This window comes from Strongylocentrotus purpuratus, unplaced genomic scaffold, assembly GCF_000002235.5.
Source record: "Strongylocentrotus purpuratus isolate Spur 01 unplaced genomic scaffold, Spur_5.0 spur5_scaffold_11, whole genome shotgun sequence".
NCBI classification, from domain to species: Eukaryota; Metazoa; Echinodermata; class Echinoidea; order Camarodonta; family Strongylocentrotidae; genus Strongylocentrotus; species Strongylocentrotus purpuratus.
Genome location: NW_022145596.1, coordinates 25,604,194 through 25,625,312, shown reverse-complemented (window position 1 = coordinate 25,625,312; position 21,119 = coordinate 25,604,194). Strand labels below are relative to the sequence as shown.

The 21,119-nt window shown below is 37.3% G+C and overlaps 1 protein-coding gene across 1 annotated transcript in view; it reads right to left on the bottom strand.

Moving 5' to 3' along the window:
- Nucleotides 1-20,669, bottom strand: part of LOC763128 (eukaryotic translation initiation factor 5B) — a 34,183-nt gene extending 13,514 nt beyond the window's left edge. The window contains exons 1-21 of the mRNA XM_011679544.2: nt 20,465-20,669; nt 18,513-18,588; nt 17,477-17,511; nt 16,925-17,048; nt 15,271-15,299; nt 14,425-14,548; nt 13,320-13,348; nt 12,049-12,232; nt 11,679-11,704; nt 11,027-11,123; nt 9,896-10,118; nt 8,972-9,261; nt 7,635-7,824; nt 7,049-7,078; nt 6,268-6,450; nt 5,337-5,545; nt 4,704-4,811; nt 3,920-4,030; nt 2,816-3,025; nt 1,247-1,378; nt 121-303 (exon numbers count right to left, since the gene is read on the bottom strand). Of these exons, the coding sequence (XP_011677846.2) occupies nt 121-303; nt 1,247-1,378; nt 2,816-3,025; nt 3,920-4,030; nt 4,704-4,811; nt 5,337-5,545; nt 6,268-6,450; nt 7,049-7,078; nt 7,635-7,824; nt 8,972-9,261; nt 9,896-10,118; nt 11,027-11,123; nt 11,679-11,704; nt 12,049-12,232; nt 13,320-13,348; nt 14,425-14,548; nt 15,271-15,299; nt 16,925-17,048; nt 17,477-17,511; nt 18,513-18,588; nt 20,465-20,514 (2,643 nt within the window). The 5' untranslated portion in view covers nt 20,515-20,669. The remainder of the gene's footprint in view (nt 1-120; nt 304-1,246; nt 1,379-2,815; nt 3,026-3,919; nt 4,031-4,703; nt 4,812-5,336; nt 5,546-6,267; nt 6,451-7,048; nt 7,079-7,634; nt 7,825-8,971; nt 9,262-9,895; nt 10,119-11,026; nt 11,124-11,678; nt 11,705-12,048; nt 12,233-13,319; nt 13,349-14,424; nt 14,549-15,270; nt 15,300-16,924; nt 17,049-17,476; nt 17,512-18,512; nt 18,589-20,464) is intronic.
- Between the last annotated feature and the right edge of the window lie 450 nt (nt 20,670-21,119).

Genomic DNA, 21,119 nt, shown 5'->3' with positions numbered 1-21,119 from the left:
TTGTTGTTATAAGCTACTGAAATCCTTGCTTCTGATGGGTTATCAGCAGATTTGTCACTAATTTGTCATTTGAAAGAAAGGCTTTGTGAAACGGGTCCCAGCAGGGCCCAGGTTTCTTACCTCTAGTGTGGTACACTGCAGCATCTCTGAGAAGGCTATTCTCTTTGCCAGTAAGGTTTGACTAAGAGTCACAATGAGTGCCATGAGGTTCCCCATACCGTCTCCTGAAATAGCTGATGTCGGAACCAGCGAGATATACGTCTTGGGATCAGGGTTGTCGTTGAAGAGGGCAGCATTTAAACTCTGCATTAATGAGAAAGACGTATCAAATGTATCATTTATTCTGTAAATGAACTTTCATAGTAGATGTGAAACAATAGCTAAGTGTTTGATTATTCAACACAAAAAGCAGTCTCTAACAGAACTTTTATATCTAAAGCCCACCACACACTACTATACTACAATTTTTTAAATAAGAATTTGCCATAGCATTCAGCATAAATATTCAAGCATACAAAATCATACGAGTCATGTTTCTAAATAGTTATAGGAATACTAAAGTAACAATGTTGTGGGACTGCATGCTTCCTTTTTAGAATTACAGCGGCATCATTTCAGTTGTGCGATTGTCTATGAATTGAAGCACATTTTTTTGGTTTTATGCCGACTAGAAGATTTAAATCACTAAAAATGTAAATAATTTGTACTTATATCATTATTCAGAACCTCTATCTGGGAGATAAAACTCGTTTAAATTTCTATACGCAATGCAAAGCAATTTCTTTAAAAAATCGATCATAAAACGATTGTGTAGAGTGCAGTGGGCTTAAATAGGAGGTTGAGTTCTGGGAAGAGGTGAAAAATTATTTGTGAGCATTATCATTGTTATTATGCAAGTGTGGAAGAACATCAGATACAAAATGTTCCCTGAAAAGCATGGCTCTTCAAATGCTTTCATATTTTAATTATGGCATGTAACAACATAAAAATCAGAACAGATTTTTATGTCACATGTTCGTGTAGCCCCATATACATCTTTCTGTGTACAGTGCTTGTACCTTTACCAAGACTGGGCCAAATATCGTATCAATTTGATGATTCTAGAACCTTGCAGTACACACCGATACTTATATGCTAGATGATCAAACTTTTCTGATCGATTCCACACCTTTTCTTTCACAATGCCATCACATGACCAGAACTGATCTTAATCTTTAATGATGCATTCACACCATCATAGTCTCACCTGCTCGGCAAACTCTGTGATGATGTTTTTCGTTCTTTCTTCAAACTCATCCCGGGTGTGTCTCTTCTGTTTCTTGATGGCATTTGTGACGTCAGTCTGAGGACTAGACTTCCATTCAAATAACCTGTCAATCTGGTGGGCAAAAAGGAAATTATAGTCACCGGTTGGGGTACTCTGAAGACTTCTAATTTGGGGCGTCAGCCGGGGCTACCTCCAAAATTTGACAAACTTATGGGGCGTTGCAATCAATTGCAAATCCCCAAATCAAGCGTAAGTCTAATTTGCAATTGATAATAATAATAATAATAATAGTGGGTTCTTGTATAGCAACTCAACTTTCTTGCAATGCCCCATTAGTAAGAGAGAGGGATTTAGATGGAGGGGAGAATAAAAGCTAGATCTAGTTAATCAAATTAAATTAAATTAAATTGTTAAAACTTTAATCCAAACAAAACCCTAGGAAATTTATGAGACTAGTGGGGCATTGTAAGAATGTTGAGTTGCAATCGATTGCAAATATCAGTTGCAAGTTTTGCAACTTTCATGCGGTCACTTACAGTAGTTGCAAATCTCTCTTGCTCTGGGAAACCTGATATCCATATCCTCATATCCTATCAACAACATTTACGACCATGCCTTTTATAAGTGAAAAAAAAACAAAGACCAGTAGCTGCGTCATGCCCCCCCAAATTGTTTGTTTGTCTGTTTGTTTTATTCATTTCAATATAGTGTTTAAAAAAAATAAATTGTTTGAAGATTAATTTTCTTTTCAAGTCTGATGATATCAGCAAATTTAAACAAATATGGGCAAGTATTCATTATCATATGAACCCGGTTAATACATACACTGTAAACATGAAGACGATTATATAAACTTCATTAACATACAAACATTTCAAGACATGGGTAGTATCCATGCTGTTACAAAAATGACCTAAATGAAGCTGAAGTGCTACTTAAATGCATTGTTTAATAATAATTATTATAATAATAATAAAGTCCACTCCAAATCTTATTAAGTTAAACCGAAAATGGAAATTCTTTTTGCCCAATTGATCGTGAGCCTGGCAGCCACTGAGCAGCGCCAGATCGACGTTGCTCTATCCCTTATTGTTGAACGCCTAAACAAGGTAGCAGCAACTCCCGTCTTTTAACGTCTTTTGGTATGACGCGGCTGGGGTTTCAGTGTCTGTGATATGGTGCAATATTGAAGCCCTACAAAAATTGCGCTTCAAAATGATCATAAAGTGCCTCAAAAAAAAAAAAATCTTTGAGTGACCGGTTTTTACCATACTCATTTTCCCCATTAGACTGTAGTGTTATAAAAAACGTTGGGAAAGGTTTGAAATTTTGATTTCCATTCGGCGATCGGCTTGAAAACGTCATGAGATTACTGACTGACCTACAGGTTTATTATTATGATTGCAGCATGAGCTAAATCCAGGATTTTGTTTCAGAATCTGAGACAAAGTTACTGGATCCCTTTAAAACTATGCCTGAAAAAGATGATGAAATGAAGCATTCATGTGATTTTGAAATATATCAAACCAGCAATAGGAGGTGACTCACTTTATTAAGGGCTACTATGAAGGGTGTCTTTTTCTGCTTCAAGAGATTGATGGACTCTATCGTCTGTGGTTCCAGACCGTGCATAATGTCGACGACAAGGATGGCGATGTCGCATAGCGATGACCCCCTCGACCTGAGATTACTGAAGGACTCGTGACCGGGTGTGTCGATAATCAGAAGCCCCGGAATCTTCATCTCTTCTTTGGCAAACTAAATTCAAACAAAAAAGTGAATTCTGTCAAGTTGGTCTAGAATCTGAACAACAACCACTTCACAATATATAGCTTCATTAAGATTATGATTCATCCAGCACCGATTCCCAGCCAGTTATACATCAAATACTAGATAGTTCACGCGCCCTTAATGCATCCACGATCAGAATTGAACAAGACAGGGTCTCCCAGTACGGAATCAGATCACATTAAGAAGCCCATACAAACTGGCGAAACGTTGCAGAGTAATTGATTCATAACTACGTATTTTTGGAACCTAAAGAGTCTGGACTATTTTGACAATCTTGCAATTCTCTCCCTTCTTTAGATCTCTGCTGCTAAATGATAACAACTACAATTTAACTTTATATCAAATCATTCTTCAATTTACCACATCAAGTGTAGTTTCTCAGTTGTACTTAAAAGAAAATCCATGGTAAAACCAAGAGAGATAGGAGAGAGAGAGGGAAAGGAAAGGAGAAGGGAGTAGAAAGAAAAGGGGATTGGTGAGAATGGAGACAAACAGACTGAAGATGACATGTGGTGTGAGAGGGGGGGGGGGGGGTGATGACTTAGATAGGGCAGGATGGGGTGGGATGGGAGGGGAGGGGTTGGGGGGGGGGGGGGGGTAGTGAGAATGGAAATAGAAGAGAACAGAAAGAAAGTGGAAGTGATTAAAGGGAGGAGAATTCAAGGCCCTGTTTCATCAAACTTGTTAAATGCTAAATTTCTATGACAAATTTGCTCTCAGCCAATCAAATGCCACAATTTCAGTAGCTTATAACACTTATTGCAATTTTCTTATTGATAAAATTTTTTATGAAACATGGACCAGAATGGATACAGGAGTTACTGAGGAGTACGGCAGAAGGAAGAGCAATAGGGACCTTACCTCTCGACACATTTTGGTTTGGTCTTGAATAGCCTGTTGAGGGATCATGGTAGCACCTATCTGTTGTGTAATACCCCCTGCCTCTCCATCTTGTACGTTGCTATGACGAATCTGGAAGAAAGAAATACAAGGACAAATAGGAAATGGAAAGTGGATAACTGTCAAGAGTCGAGTAATTGGGGGTTCTATGGTTGTTATGTAAAGTGATATTAGGTAGGACAGGCCATAATTTTTGTCCTACCTTACAACAATTAATATATGCAATTTGCATATGGAGTATTGAAATACAATTATTTGTAACAGCTGAATGACATAACTTGTAACATGGCACTCAACAAAGATTTGTGCATTAAATTTGATCACATAATGAAAATGGCCTATTGTCAATGGAGCATGTATTGTAGTAACCATAATAATAATAGTAGAGATTTAAAACCTACTTTCTAACAAGATATTAAGTCACTCATGGTACTACAATAATTAGTTGTGCAAATAGACTATTCAAGACATTCATAGTTTAGGAATAAAATCACATACATTTTATACAAAATATACAACAATGAGTAGCTCTGGGTAAACAGAGTCTGCTTTGGATTGATTCCAAAGATTTCTGGACACTTAAGTACAGGGTAGCTTGTTCCAAAGAAGTGGTGCGACACTGCGACATGACCAAAAGCTCTATGGGTGGTTGGGGTTCGGGGGACAACGAGTATGGTTGTGGCAGACGAACAAAATAGACACACCGGTGCCGAATCAGGAAGAGCTTGTGCAATCAGATTCTTACCTTGTCTAAGATCTTGGTTTTGCCGGTATCTACGTGACCCAAGACACAAACTACCGGAGACCTCAGATGATCCGTTGTCTTCTTCTTTTCGGCGTCTTCCTTACGTTTCTACATCCAAACACACACAGACAAAACGGAATGCACTTTGATTATAGCTTTGTCTCATTCCTCTTTGAAAAACAGGCACCCTTCATGATATTAATTAAATTAAACATGCATCAACAATTTTTTTGGGGGGCTCTAATTTTGACACTATTCTAATGTTTTTTGTACACTGGATTTTTTTGTATTATTGAAAATGACCTTACACAATTTGGATTTAACAATTTAATTGGAATATTATCATTTTAATCGGGGGTGGGGGGGGGGGGTGCTTCGGAGTTCTTGCATGTATTATTTTTGTTATGTATATAAAAAGGTCAATTATTGTCATAATATATTTTTTAAATTTCCTCATTGAAAATATTTCTGAGAAAAGTAATTTTATTATCTCTGTATTATAATCATGAAGAGGCATGTGACAGTACATACATTTTTCCTATTTCTGTGCATTATGATGCTGACATTTGAACTCAATATCTTTATAACACAAATCTTAAATAATTTATTCGTAAAAAGAAAATTGAATTTTACCTCCATCCTCTGCATTGCTCTGTGTCTTATTTTCTCCCCCTTGGTCATCTCTTCATCGCTTGAGACTTCATCACTCTCTGATTCCTCCTCCTCCTCCTCCTCTTCATCATCGCTCTCATCTTCTTCACTCTCCTCTTCATCTTCATCATCCTCCTCCTCCTCTTTGCTCTCTTGTGATTTGATGGTGATTTTGGCTTTTGGCATTTTGTCTGTCAATACAAAATGTGAAATGTAAGATTATTAACTGAAACAGTTGTATTCCCACAGAAGTGATGCAAAGTAGCAAAGAAAACTTCAAAATAATTGTAATTCTCATGAATGAATAAAGGTAAAATTGAAAGAGAGAGAGAGAGAGAGAGAGAGAAAGAGAGTCACAAAAACACATGCTACACAATTATAGGTTGCTAGTTGTTTAAAGGAAAATCCAACCTTAAAAGCAAAAAATATCAGAAAAGCAGACTGGTGAAAGTTTGAAAGAAATCAGAGAAAAAATAATAAAGTTAGGAAATTAAAAAAGTTGTAATCATTACATGGGCGCTTCTACTAATCTGGATTTATAGAGTGCTTAATACGGAATACCATCTCTAAGTGCTTTACAGATATTATTACCCTGGTCATTGGATTCATTCACAAACCATGTGCACCATCTCCACTCTCTGGGGAGTATTTCTACCATTGGTCACCATGAGGGCATACAGCAATTATTAACACAAAGGCTTTCGTCATCCTACCAGGTCCCCATTTTTCTCCTTGGTATGGAGTGGCAAATGCAGATTAATGCCTTGCCAAAAGGCATTAGTGCGTGTCAGGGGTCGAACCCACTACCTTTGAGTTTCAAGTCAAGTGCTTAAACCACTCGACCACTCGACCACAACACCTCTACCTCTATCATTACAACTGTGATACACCAAATAAATGTTGATTGCCTTACCCGTTTTCTCCTCTATGTTCTCCTTTTCTTCCTCCTCTTCTTCTTCCCAGTTATCGGCCACGTCATCCTCCGCATCCCAAGACTCTTTGATCTCATTCTCCGTCTTGACCTCCTCCTCCTCCTTCTCCTCGTTCTCCGCGGTGGTGGTAGAATCCGTCACTTGCTCTTCTGACTTCTCCTCCTCTGTCATTGGATGCAGAGAGAAGGGAAGGAAGAATGAATTGAGGCTCGATCACACATAACGCTTTGAACTTCATGTTCCGAGCATTGGAAATGTGTGAAATTATGTTCAACCCTCCATATTCCCAATACGGTACATAAAGTATTGCTTATACCGAGAACCATCTAATTTTCATTGCAGAACAAGTACTAACACTAAATAGATTCTTTAAAAAAAAAAATTACTGAAAAATACTGTAAGATTCATAATAAGAAAGCTAAGATTTATTATGCAACTTCATCTCCAATACATAGCTATGGAAACAATATTTGCCTGGAGAATGTTTACCACATTAAAAAGCCAATACCCCTGATACCAACTTTTCATTACATCATATTTATGTTTAAAGTAGTCCTAGTTCAAAGTCCAATACATGTAAAGAATAATAATTATTGGGTTCTTGTATAGCACTCATGGTCGTCATACTTGACGCTCCTGGTGCTTCACTGTTATTTCAGTAAGTCTTAAATCATACTTTAACAAAAAAGCTCTTTAATTGTGGTCAGCACTTTCGCACAGATTTTATTTCCTCTCAATTCAGGAAGGAAATGATCATCTTACCTTGATTATCTTTTTCCGTTGAAATTTGCTCTGTATAAACACAAAATTCACAGAGAAATTATCAGAATAATGAAGTTATGTAGCAAATTTATTACAGAAAATTTACAAATTAAATGTTCAAATTGTCATAAAAGTGCAAGCCTGTCATGCCTTCCTCCCTCCTGATTCCCCTTTATCTCACCTTCCATCATTAGAAGTTCCTCCCTTCCTCATTCATGCTTTTCCTCTATAACAGGCCAGATTGTATAAAAAGTCCTCTTTTTATTATATCTCTTTTGGGTTTACTATGTTACCAAAAATTGCTCTCCATGATTACTCTTAACAAAAATTAATCATATTGTTTTCTACTGGAATTTAACTTTTATTCTTACAATTCAATTTTCAGGGCTAAATCACTTTCCATGCTGATGTATCCTTTTTATCACTTACAAACCCTAACAGTCAATACTTTCACATTTGCCAAAAGAGGCAAGTTTTGAGGTATGGTTTGAAGTGCACTAAACTGTCATTCTCACAAAGAGAGGAAGGGAGTGAGTTCCATAAAACAACAACAACTACAACAAAACTTTTTCTATGAGAGACCCACCTTCTGGCTTCTTCTTCTTCCTATCCCTCTTCCCATAGACGACCCTGGTCTCCTCGGTGCCAGCCTCTCTAGTAGGGATCGCAACACCCTGTTCTTTCATCAGCCTCAGCATCTCCTCAGCTCGACGCTTCTTCTCTTTCTCCTTGGGAGTCATGTACGTCCCATCCTTCTTCATCTGCTCTATCCTCTCCTACAAAGTTAATCACAATCAACAAAGGTTAGTCATAAGTCCATACCTACAGGAACATATCGAGGGGTCAGTGACACAAAGACGTAACTCCATTTTGAGAAAAATTGGTTATGTGTCACTGAGCACTTGGGCCTTAAGGAGTTAAGTCTATGTTTCACTAGCCATTGACTTCAATGGGATGGTGGGTGGAGTTAAGTCTTTGTGTTTCCTGGAAAGCCAACATTTTTCTGAACAATTTGATATCAAATACTCATTTTGGCAAAATATGGAGTTACGTCTTTGTGTCACTGAACCCTCAATATGTGCTTCATTCCAGACAGTCAGGGATGCCATTTAGAATTGATCAGAGGGCCTGAAAATCACCTAGAATGAGCTATTTTGTACACAAAAAAACAACCTAATTTATGGCCTGAAAATAAATTGCCAGGGCCTGATTCAGGCTTTTGCCTGAAATCTGGCATCCCGATTAAAGTCAACAGAACACCAACTTGTCCTAAGATAGAAAATACATAGCAAGATGAAGCAGTGAAATGGTATGTATTTGGATACTTATATCACTCACTTTAATGTAGATTTTTTTACTCATTTTGTTAGATTAATAGTAGCCTAGAAAGAGGAACGGATGAATGGATGGATGGATGGGACACCTGGAAACATACACTGTTATGTATTCAACACCAACTTTGGAGGCAGAGGCATACAGATGATAAATGCAGAAGTGTTTGGGGGCATCACTGATCCAGACAGAGGAAGATAAAGAGAGAGAGAGAGAAGGAGAGAGAGAGAGAGAGAAGGAGAGAGAGAGAGAGAAGGAGAGAGGGAGGGAGAGAGAAAGAGAAAGAGAAAGAGAGAGAAGAGAGAGAGAGAGAGAGAAGAGAGAGAGAGAGAGAGAGAGAGAGAGAAGAGAGAGAGAGAGAGAACGAGAGAGAAAAAAGAGAAAAAGAGAAAAAAGAGAGAAAAGAGAGAAAAGAGAGAGAGAAAGAGAGAAAAGAGAGAGAGAGAAGAGAGAGAAAAGAGAGAAAAAAAGATAGAGAGAGAGAAGAGAGAGAGAACGAGAGAGAGAGAGAGAGAGAAAGAAAGAAAGAGAAAAGAGAGAGAGAGAGAAAAGAGGGAGAGAGAGAGAGCAAGGGGACAAGTATACACTGACCTTTTTCCTTTGCTTCTGCCTCTCTTTCCTCTCCTTCTCCAGTGCTATCTTCTCCAACCTGAGCTCCTCTGCTTCCTCGGCAGCCTTCTGCTTGGCCTCCTCCTCGGCCTGCAACCTCTCCTCATCGTCCTTCATCTTCTTCAGGGCTTCCTGCATCAGCTTCAGCTGACCTCTGTTAGGCTTCTTCTTCTTCTCCTCTTCCTCGCCTTTCTTTCCCTTCTTCTTCTTTTTCTTCTTGCCACTTTCTTCCTCTTCTTCCTCTCCCCCATCTTCTTTTGGCTCTCCTTCATCTACACACACACAAAGTAGACAAGATCATAATATTACATATTTATTCTCACTCTTCTTTCCTTTTCCTTTGCAATGTTTCCATGTTGACACATACTATCTTCAAGTTTGAAGTTCATATCTCAAGTGGTTCTTGAGATATCGCAATGACGGAAATCGGACAGACAGATGGTCGGAGAACCTGAAAACATAGTTAAAAGGTAATAGATGTAAAATTTCTAACCAGATTTAATTAACTTTGTTATAATGACAGCATTAATTTCTGAAAATCCCTTTTTACATAATTAACCACATTTTATAATAAAAATAGTGAAATTTAATATATGGGTAAGACAATTGACACGGTGGGTCGAAATATCAAAAAATTAAACAAAATCCAGATATTGTTCCACAAAGGTCAAATGATCTGCATTCCATTGGCATAGAAGAAATATGTTAAAATTACACCTTGTATTTTCACCTAAAATTTGCTTTTTTCATAGAATTACCCAGGGATTGTTCTTGTTATGATGATTATTTTGTCCCCAAATACCTCAAATGGACATTTTCCCCCCTGCTTCTGTTGCTTTGACTTGTTCTTTTAGCCTTTCCCTTCTCAGCATAATTAACTAATTATTCATTATTGATAGATTTTACCTTCTTTAGGCTTAGCACCATCATCATCACCCCTTTCTTCCTTGGTGTCGCTTGGTTTCTCTTCTTCAGTTGATTTTGCTTGTTCCTTCAGCCTTTTCCTTCTTGCTTCCTCCCTCTGCGCCTCCTTCTTCTTCTTCTCTCGTTCCTTCTTCTCGGCCTTCTTTTGGGCAGCGGTCTTCATGACTGGGCCGGCATCTTCGTCACCGTCTTGGGTATCCACAGCCTGTGTTAGGAACACGAACAAATGTTTTAATCCACAAACAAAGTTCTAAAAGTGTCATTATTTTAACCCGTAAGCTGCCAAACCCTCGAAAAAATCAGCTGGGACTAAAATGATGGATTCATTAATGGGCTTAAAGTATTGTTCAGAGTGGGTTGCCGGCATGGCTGATTATATTGTTCTATAAGTCCATCCAACAGTCATTTTGGCATTTCATTACATGGGAAACGGTTGAAAAGAGATCTTGCATTTAGTTTGGTATACAAAAATCCGACACATTGAGGGTTAACATTAATTTTTTTTTTGAGCACTGGCAGTGAAGCTACATTTCAAGGAAGTATGTTAAAAAAGTCTAGTTGATAGGAAGCTGTGACAAGTATAGGCTTTCTAAATGTCAACAAATCAACAATAACTTGCTGAAAACCACTTCACTTATCTCAAGAACTGTCGACCCAGATATCTTACAAATAAAGCAACTCTTGAAGGTAGACAACATACGTGGCCTGGGAGAAATTCCCATAATTTCATGGAATGCTTTGTACACGTTAATTTTTCAGTAATTATGTATTTTATTTTAGAGTAATTTTAAATGGTATTCATTTCTCCTTGAAATATTCCATGATAATTAAGCAGGATTCTGTTAAAATCTATTTTTGTTCATTATGAGAACTCAAGATTATAATATCACTGACAATTTAAGGAACTTGCAATCTGCTGCATTTTTTTTCTGACAAAGAGAAATAAGTATAATGACTTTAAAAAAAGAATGATACTTCTTCATTTAGAACAATCAAATTCCAATGAAATCTTTTTTGCACCAATGAGAAGGGTCTTCTAACACAGGTAAGGATCTATCAGAGGATGAGGGGTTTTGGTCCAATTCACTAATTAAAAACATTTTCTTAGCTGACCTCTTTCTCTTGAGTCTTTTCTTGAACTTCGTTCTCACTGGATTGAGATATTCCCTCTTCTAAGGCAGCCATGTCTTCCAAGAGCTCATCTTCATTCCTGTTTGAAAAGACACAGAATAAACATTGGCCAGTAATCATCAAAGTGTACTAAATTCAAGGGCAATCCAGCCTCTATAATCAGTTCATTTGTATGAAAGCAGAAAAATAAGAGAAACAGAATGCCAACAGCTTGAAATAGATTGGGCCAATAGTAAGAAAGTTATGAATGTTAAAAATTTGGAATCGCTACATCTGTGCGAATCTCAAATTGGCAATTTGGTCAGGGGATTGTGACATGGTCACTGACAACTCTTCTCCTTGTTGTGTTCAAGGATATCATTAATTTCAGTTTTTCTCCCTAGCGCCCTCTCCCTTGGGCACTAATCAGGGTATATCATGGATAGCATATTATCATAGATCCTCTACAAATTTGTAATTTTGTGGGTACAAACAAATTGGAGAGCTGTCTGCCACTACACTACTGCCTTATGGGTATGGCATGTCGCTCGCTTCCCGATAACCAATGTTTAGGACGCTAACTGCCCCCTAGGTGCTCTTCTGATGCGCGTGCTGAAAAATGGGATTTATTACAAGGGCATTTACTTTAACTTACCAATCTTTTCCCTTTCCTTTCTTTTTCTGCAAAGAAACAAATACAGAATGTCCATCGTGTTAGATAAAGAACAGAAGCTATGAAATACCGGTAATAGAAATGGTAAAGCTTTGTATTGTAATAGAATAGGATGTTCAACATCCTCTTCGCCATTTCAATGAGAATCTCTATAAAATATTCTCTCAAATTGTCCCAGATATTTACTGGTGATCATTATCCTTCAATACCAAATTCACTATGTGCAACCCAATCTTGCTTAAAACTTCTTTGGTTTAACAGCCCATTTGAGACATATATTAATTTGATTACCAAACTAACTAACTAACTTATAGTCAGAAGTCCATACGCATGTCATATTGATCCTCTTTACCTTGCCCTTCTTGCCAGTTGACCGACTCTGCTCAGGCTCTGCATCGGCAGTTTCCATGGAAACGTCAGGTTCTGCAACCTTGGTTTCTTGGTGGTTTTCCACAGCCTCCTTGTCCTTCTTCTTTCCCCCTCCCTTACCGGCCGCTTCGATGGCAGCAACCTCTGCCATCAGCTCATCTTCATCCCTAGAAAGATAAGGACAAGAGATTGTATTCATCAAAGGGAACCAAAATCTTCATACTTTATTGTAAAGTTTAAGATGTTTGAATAAAATCAGTGAAAATTTGAACAAAATCGGGCAAGGAATAAGGAAGTTAAAGCTTTTTGAAATTTGATGACATCATTCGTGGACAACTCTCCATGCCTTTTGTACATCAAATTTCATGTTTTTCCTTCATTCTTGTGATTGAGATAATCTACTCCCCTGAAAGCAAGGTATAGAATGCAAAATGATATTCTACTTCACATGTTATAAAGTCGGATCCAGAACACAAATAAATACAAAGAAAACGAAAGAATTGTTGAATTTGAAGTATAAAGGCATGGAGAGTTGTCCACAAATGACGCATCAAATTGAATATCGCCCTCTAGTGACTAGTCATTTAAAAAAGCTTTAACTTCCTTATTCCTTGCCCAATTTTGTTCAAATTTTAACTGATTTTATTCAAATATTTTAAACTTTACAATAAAAGTAACTTAGTATGAAGGTTTTGGTTCCCTTTAAAGGCAGAATGTGCAGCTCAGAGTTTTCTTATCTTTTAACTTAATCAGTTTTCCCTCCTCAAATTGGCAACTAGGAATTTTATTTTTCATTCCATTACAGTTTGAAAAAAATAAAAAATGTATATCAAAGGAACCAATATGAAAGAAATTGGCAAATTTGACTGAATAATTGCCAATATGTTTAATGTGTAATGTACATGTATGGGGCTCAAAGAGTCAATCTTTCTTTTGAACAAAAATATTTAAAATTCAGTAAATTAAACAAAATAAATTAACTAAATGAATTCAATCATGAAGCACAAAAATTACAAAGTAATTTCATCCTGACAGGATTTTTGTTTGATCATTCCAGTAAAGAATAGTGATGATTTTACAGGATGAAAAATTCTGTCAAGTAATGTGGCAGTTAGGGCGCACACAAGAATATGACACAGCGGCGTAACGCTGCTGAATCCAAAGTATCAGTCTACATCCCGTCGGGGGATACAATAATTCTCATTAAGCAGCAAGAAACAAAACAAAATCATAATATGAACTAAGGATACTCACATGCCTTTCTTTCCTTTCTTACCACCTCTCTATATATAAAAAGAAAGAAAGAAAAAACAGTCCATTAAAAAAAAAAAAAACAGTCCACAGACTGATTGTCTAAAAGGGGAGGAGGGAGGGGGGGGGGGGGGGGGCTCATGTTATATTTTTTTCCAAAGGGGTTCATGATTTTCCCCTGATGTGAATTCTTTGAGAGAAGGTAACCTACCAGACACATTACATTCAATGTCAGTGTTCCAATTGTTCCAAAATTTCAACTGTGCTTTAAATACGTGATGCTAGGTTTATATTATGTTCCCTGCGGCTACGAAAATCATGTTTCAGGCCTCTGTTGACAAATCAGGATGGATGTGAGACAACGCAGGGGGACGGAATGGGCAAACTTGACAGGTTGGATTGCCGTGCCAGATTTTTAAAATTGTAAACAAATTTGCCACGGCAGTCACTGTGCGTATGAGAAACCTAGTACCAGTGGGTCATAGTAAAATGGGGTTAATGCAACAAAATTTGACAGTACCTAATAACAAAACTTGGCAAGACCTAATGCTAGGTTTACATTATGTTCCCAGGCAGACAAAGCGCCCATTTGCCAAAAACGGAATGCACCGTAGGATTTTGGCAAATTTTCCTCTGTATTCAAGTTGTTGGGTCCTACTTGCAATTTCACACAAAACAACAGGCACTGACTGACAGAAGGTCCTTTGATATATCTATCCTATGATAAATACTCTGTGAGGTAGGGAGATTATTTCTGAGGCATTTAAAGAGTTAAAATTTGTTGGTTCGTGTCTCCTTAGATCAAGATTAGTATCTTGATCTACGGAGTAGTTGCTACAACCGGCGGAGTCAGACACGTTGCCCCGAGGTGCCCCCACTTAACACAATTATACAATAACAATTAACATTACATTTAATTAAGAGAACGAAGCGATTAGTAATACTCTCATGCTACGGGGAAAAAATATTATATATATTTAAAATTAAACTTGACTTTGGACCGACCTTGAATCAAGCACATGATTTAGATTTGAGTAGAATACCAGTCTCTCTGTCATGGGGCCAATCGCTCACAGCCCCTACTTTCCACTGAACTGTTTGTACTCACCGTCTTCTTTTTGCCTGCTGGTTGTGGGGCAGGCTCTGAGGTCTCGGGTGTCTCCTCGGCTGCTTGTCCAATTCCAGACTCAAGCTCCAATGCAGCCATATCTTCCATCATCTCATCTTCATCACTAAAAAGAAAAAAAGGGACAAGATTGTATTCATGAAGGCAGACTGTGCAAATCAGTTTTCTTATCTCTTAAATTAACCTATTTTCCACTCCATCAAAGTTTGAAGACATAACAATTTTAATAAAGGAACCAATATGAAAGAAATTCTATATAAGTCAGAGCTCAGGAGCATGCCATCAAATGGTGTGCTTATTCTATAACACATGTTTCATTGGGATGTCCAAGAAGTTAGACTTATGACAGTTTTGAGGAAACTGACCCCAATGTGGCATTCTCGGTAGAAATTGCATCTATTTCATTCTTTATACAACTACTATTAATAACAGAAAAGAATCTTGTTTAAAATCAACATTTAGTTAATATACACATGTCTGACTGTTGGGCTCAATAGATATAAAAAATGCCCTATAGGTTCACAAAAATACTCTAGTAATATTCAAATGTTACTGCATGAAAGTCTTTTCCACATTGATATTTAGATATATCATAACCCTGACATGCAAACGTAAAATAATTATGTTAGTCTTGAACAGAAGTCTAGCTACATGCAAAGATAAAATATGGAGGAGGGAGAGGAACATAAGAGACATAGAGAGAGAGACAGGAAGAATGGGAGATAGAGAGAGAGAGAGAGAGAGAGAGAGATACATTTCCATGCTAAATAATTCTCATTAAGCGGTCAGAAACAAATCAAAATTAAAATATAAACTAGGGATACTCACAATCCTTTCTTTCCTTTCTTACCACCTCTCTATATATAAAAAGAAAGAAAAAAAAGAAGTTTATTACAAAGTCTGATTGCCTAAAGGGAAAGGGGGTGGAGGGCTCATGTTTAAAAACCATGCAAATCCATCACATGAATCTGGATAAACCAATGTAACATTTTTTTTTCTCCAAAGGGGGTCGTGATTTTCCCTTTATGTGGATTCTTTGGGAGAAGGTAACCTATCAGACACATCACATTCAATGTCAGTGTTCCAATTGTTGCAAGATTTCAATTGAGCTTTAAATACATAACTTTCCTGTGCAGGGAATGACTGACAAAAGGATTGCTTTCTGCAACTCAATGCAGACCTGCCAACCTCTGGAGTTCAAAACTGTATTCTTTAGTCCCAAAAGTTGTATTTTACTGACAAAAGTTGTATTCTTGAAAATAAACATGGATTGTTACGCGGATCAATGCCTCTTACAGTTTCTACCTACAGGAAGATTTTTTTTTATTGATCACTGGTTGAATATGCATTATTTCGTCATGACTGGTGTGTTCCATGAACCGATGAACATCCCCAAATTGCCGATGTGAGATGTTTGTAGGATACTTTACAGGACAGAATGGACATTTTGCCATTGAAAATGGCGGACGCACACACAAAATATTAATTAAAAAAAAAGAAGAAAAAAAGTTTTTTTGTTTTTCGTATTTGCTTCCAAAAATCGTACTAAATACGACTAAATCGTACTGGTTGGCAGGTCTGTCAATGGCTTTGCAAAATTAACAATTTCCTTCTCGATCAGCTCCATGACAATTGTTTTTAAACACTGGTATAGATTAATCTTGAGCTGGAAACAGTCAAATAGCCTGGCTCTAAACAGGCCAAGTAATCTTGAAGCCTTTGGTATACACGTATCTATCCAATGTTATATACACTGTGACACATGGAGATTATTTTTGTGGCATTTAAAGAGTTAAAATTGATTTTGGACCGACCTTGAATCCAGCACATGCTTTAGATTCAAGTAGAATACCAGTCTCTAGTCCTGTCTTCATTAGCTCGAGATTGTCAAATAGCCTGCCATTTCCATTTCTAGACCAAATATCCACTTAAAGATAAACTTGAGTTCTGGTAAAAAAAAAAAATGAATTCTCACAGAATCTAACGAAACTAACACTGAATGTTCAAGATAACAGATAAATGTCATGTGCTAAACAATTTTGGAAGAAAATGTATACTGGCTGAGTAATGAGCATAGAAAGATAAGGAAATTAGGGTAGTACTAGCCCCGACACCATGTGTCTTGTCCCATATACATCTTTCTGTGTAAGTGATTGTTACTTTACCAAGACTCTGCCAAATTTATGATGATTTTGATGACTCCAGAACCTTGCATTACACACCATTACTTACATGCTATATGATCAACTTTTCTGATCCATTCCACACCTTTTCTTTCACAATGCAATCGCATTACCAGAACTCAAGTTTATCTTTAACTGCGACTTCGGAATGATAAAGCAAATTAACTGGATAATTTACGATCGGGATAGTTCAAATAGCGGGATATTTGGCAATCTCGAGCTGATGAAGACGGGCCTAGCGTGTCATTGGGCCAATCGCCCACTGTCCCTATATTTTCCACTGAGCTGTATGTACTCACCGTTTTCTTTTTGCCTGCTGGTTGTGGGGCAGGCTCCGAGGTCTCAGGTGTCTCCTCGGCTGCTTGTCCAACTCCAGACTCAAGCTCCAATGCAGCCATTTCTTCCAACAGATCATCGTCATTTCTATTAATGACACAATTCAGTTTTTTTCTTGACATCATGAAATTAAATAAAGAACAAATCAATTTATAGAAATAAAATTCACAATTTTGGATTAATACTAAAAAAGTAAAAACAAACCAACAAATATATGGAAATGAACAATCATTATCAATTAAATTGGATTAGTGGGGCATAATAATCCAGAAAGGACAAAATTTACAATCCCAGCAGATTGATGAATTACGGTTTGATAAATCACTGGACTGTGGATCACAAGGTCATCGGTTTGAGTCCTGCCGCTGCACTAATGCCCTTTGGCAAGACATTAATCTACATTTGCCACACTCGACCCAGGTGATTACTACGGTAATCAAAAATACATGGGTAATATACTGTATAGCATGCAGAATCAAAAACATTGAATACATAAGAAGTAGATGAGAACTCACAATTTGTTCCTCTTGTTCTTTTTCTTGTCCTTTCCCTGAAAAAAACGAAGATATAAAAACATGATTTTGATTGAACAAACATAGAGTTACACCCCTGTTGTCTCACTGTAGAAATTTAGTAGACAATCAGACACACAATTATGAGAAAGTCCAAACTAAAAAGTGATTTAATTTGTGGAAAATAATTGCACATGGTCAGTAATAGAAGAATTGTGCTGCTTTTTGCCAAAAGCTTCAAAAGTATGACAACTTCTAAACTTTAAAGACTGCTGAATTCAGCAGAAGTTGCTTCTATCATTAGAAGACTTCCAAATTCTTTGTTTGACCATTCTTTGTTTGATCTGGAAGCAATACTTCAAGTCCAATTGAACTTCCTTATCACATTTTTTACAACAATCTTGACAAAAGGGCATAGGCATCTAGAGGTAACTTGTTCGAGCATACCTAACATTTTTTATAAAACCAAGTTTGAGTTCAGACAATGATATCAATTTCACAACAGCCAAAGGCCTGCCAGGCCTGTAATCTTGAATCATCCAATGGTGCTGTCACAAGCTTTGACACAATACGGTTCGCATAGCTCTATCACAAACAAATGCAAACAAATTCCAACACATAGCATCATCATTCACAGTTATGATATTGACATATCGATAAAGAATTTGTTTCTTCTTCAAAATATGTGGTTATAATATTATTTTAAAACTAAGAAAGATCTTATTTCACTCTCTATTCTATTTGTGCATTTGTTTCAATCAACTTTCTTGTTATTGGCTCTTCTTTGTTCCTTAAATGGAACAAAGAGAATCTGAATACATCTGGACAATTGGATTTGTAAAATCATACAGTGCATCTTGTATTGAGCCTTGGTTGAAGTGAATTAACCACTTTTGTGATTAAATTGTTACACTGGCATTTATACAGGTATGTAGACTACAGAAAAAACAAAAATACCAACTTTCAAAGAACATGGAAGCCATGCTCAATTTAGAAAAATCCTGACAAGAAATAGAAGTGAATTTTGTTGGTCATTTACCTTCTTCGGTTGCTCAGATGCAAGTTCTTCTGATGCATCAGGGATCATCTCATTCTTCAAACCGCTCTCATCATCCCTAAAAACAGAAAAGAAGAAGATAATTTAGTTGCACACTTGAATTTAATCATTACAGTGCGTCCAAGAAAAAACAAAACATAATTATTGATGTTTTATCATAACTCAAATACTCAATCACAATAATAATTAATAAATGACACATATTTGTAAAGCTTAGATCCTCCTCTTTTATTTGATGTGACCAATATGGTGCATATTTCATGCATGAGTGATTAAAAACAATATGATGAGAGGGTACCAAAAATTCATTTGGCGGGTGGTATCTGAATTTCAAAGAGATAATTACATTTCTAGAAAGTTCATTATCTGCCCTTTCATATGACACCTCAATTAGTAAAAATGAGCCAGGAATAACAAAGTTCTGTTTGTTAAAAGTAATGCTTGCATTGCATTTCCACAATCTGATTTAACATCTTCGTTTTCGCTGGCTGTCTGCCGTAGCAACAAACAGAGTTGACAAAAGATTTAACTGTTTCGTTGACGATCAGCCAAGCACAAAGAAGACGAAAGATTTGTCGACGAAAAAGGGGCATCCATCAGATTTTGATAGGGGCATTTATGAAAAGGTCCCTTATTTAGAAAGTAAAAGGGGAATGTATCATTGTTAAAAGGAAAATTATCAGAGGTTAAAAGAGTCACTGACCAGATATGAAAGGGGGCACTATTGAGTATGAAAAAGGGGCACTTAAAATAAAGGAAAATGAGCATTAGTTGAAAGAAAAGGGGACAGATTTCAATAGGGGCATTAATGTGGGGTGAAAGGGGGAAGTGGCTCTTATGTCTTAGTAAAAAGAAAAAGATGCACATGTAAAAAAAATGGGGTACTTATCAGAGATGAAAAAGGGTTAATTATGAGAAGGGGAAGGGGCACTTATAAGAAGAAAAAAGAGCATTTATTAGAAAGGAAAAGGGGCTTGGCAAAATAAAAGGGCAATCATCAAAAATAAAAAGAGCACTTTTCAGGAGGGGAAGGGGCACTGTCAAAGTAAAACAAGCATCTCTCAGATTTGAATAGGGGGATTATCGAAGGTATTTATCTGAAATAAAAAGGAACACTTTTAATAGAGGAAAAGGGGCATTTATGAGAAGGGGAAGGGCCTGTTTTAAATGGTGGCACACATGACAAGGGAAAGGGGCACAAGGGGAAGGGGCACTTCCTCAAAGTATCATTATCCCCTTCTCGAGGGTCACCTCTGGATTTAAGAATCAGATAATTAGATATAGAGATCTAGACTAACTAGGGTCTAAATAAAAACAAAACTAACAAGAAAGAATATTCACTAGATTCCAGCGAAATTCCATAGTAAGGCGCTCAGTCTCAGGCCGCAAGAAAGTTGACAAATGGCAGTTTTTTATCAAAGAATTCGCCAGGCATAGGCATTGATTTAAATTTCTGATTTTATTGCTTGTAATGTCTAATAGCCTACGTAACCTTCTAATCTATGCAGGTTATTTTGACGTCATTCATTAAGTGTGAATTTCTGTGATGGATAGTCTACAGATCTTTCGCACAAACGAAGATCGCCTTTGTAAACGCGGCCAGACGCGTCCGCAAAAATAAGGATCGTCTGCATTTTCCCTGACGATTCTGATTTCCTATCCGACTAGGATAGTAACATTGAAAACGTCAGAAAAAACAGAATCACCCATCCATTTATGCCCATCATTGAACTCATTCTGTTCATAATCATGCCGCTTTTCATTTCATTTCATTTCTTGCCCGGCATAGCACACGGTCTCACAAACTCGGTAGGCCTAGCCTAGCTCACTCACGTTCACTCAACAATGTGACACCGACTCAGTGCAGTGCATCACGATCACATTTATCAATATCATGTTCGACAAAATGCAACGGAATTATAAATAATACTTACGAACTCAGGTTAACTTCCTGCTTAACCTTTCCTTTCTTCGATTTCCCCATTTTAAAAGTAGGCCTAAAGCATCAGAGTATAAGAATAGTGAACAGCTGGAGTATGTACTATGCTATTACAAAGTACACATGTAAAAAGCAATTGCAACATAGGTCTAGAATAAAGTTGTACGGATCCGGAGCGCACATGACGTTCGCGCGCGCCGGGAGAAGGCGGCGCGTAGCCGAGTTGTTTGAGGCGACTTGGAAAAGTGCTAGGCAGCCAACAAAACCAGCCCACAACAAGCCAATCAGTGGCCAGCACATATTTATATCGGATACATAATTAGGTGAGGTTGTGACTGAGTAATAGTCATCATCAGAAATTTGGGGAAATGATAGCTAGAAAACGGTGGAATGTTTCTGGAAAACCGGCGGATTCAGGGGGGGGGGGGCGTTAAAAAAAAGGGAGATAAAAAAGAAAAGGGAAGTGTGAAAGAAGAAGAAAAGAGGGAGGAGAGAAAAAGGGAGAGGAGAAAAAGGAGGGGGAAATTAGGAAGAAAGGGAAAGAAAGAAAGAGAGAGAGAGAGAGAGAGAGAGGATAGAAAAGGCGGGAAAGGAGAATAATGAGAAGGGAAAAGAAAGAAAGGGGGATGATATTATAAGAAGGTGTTTTT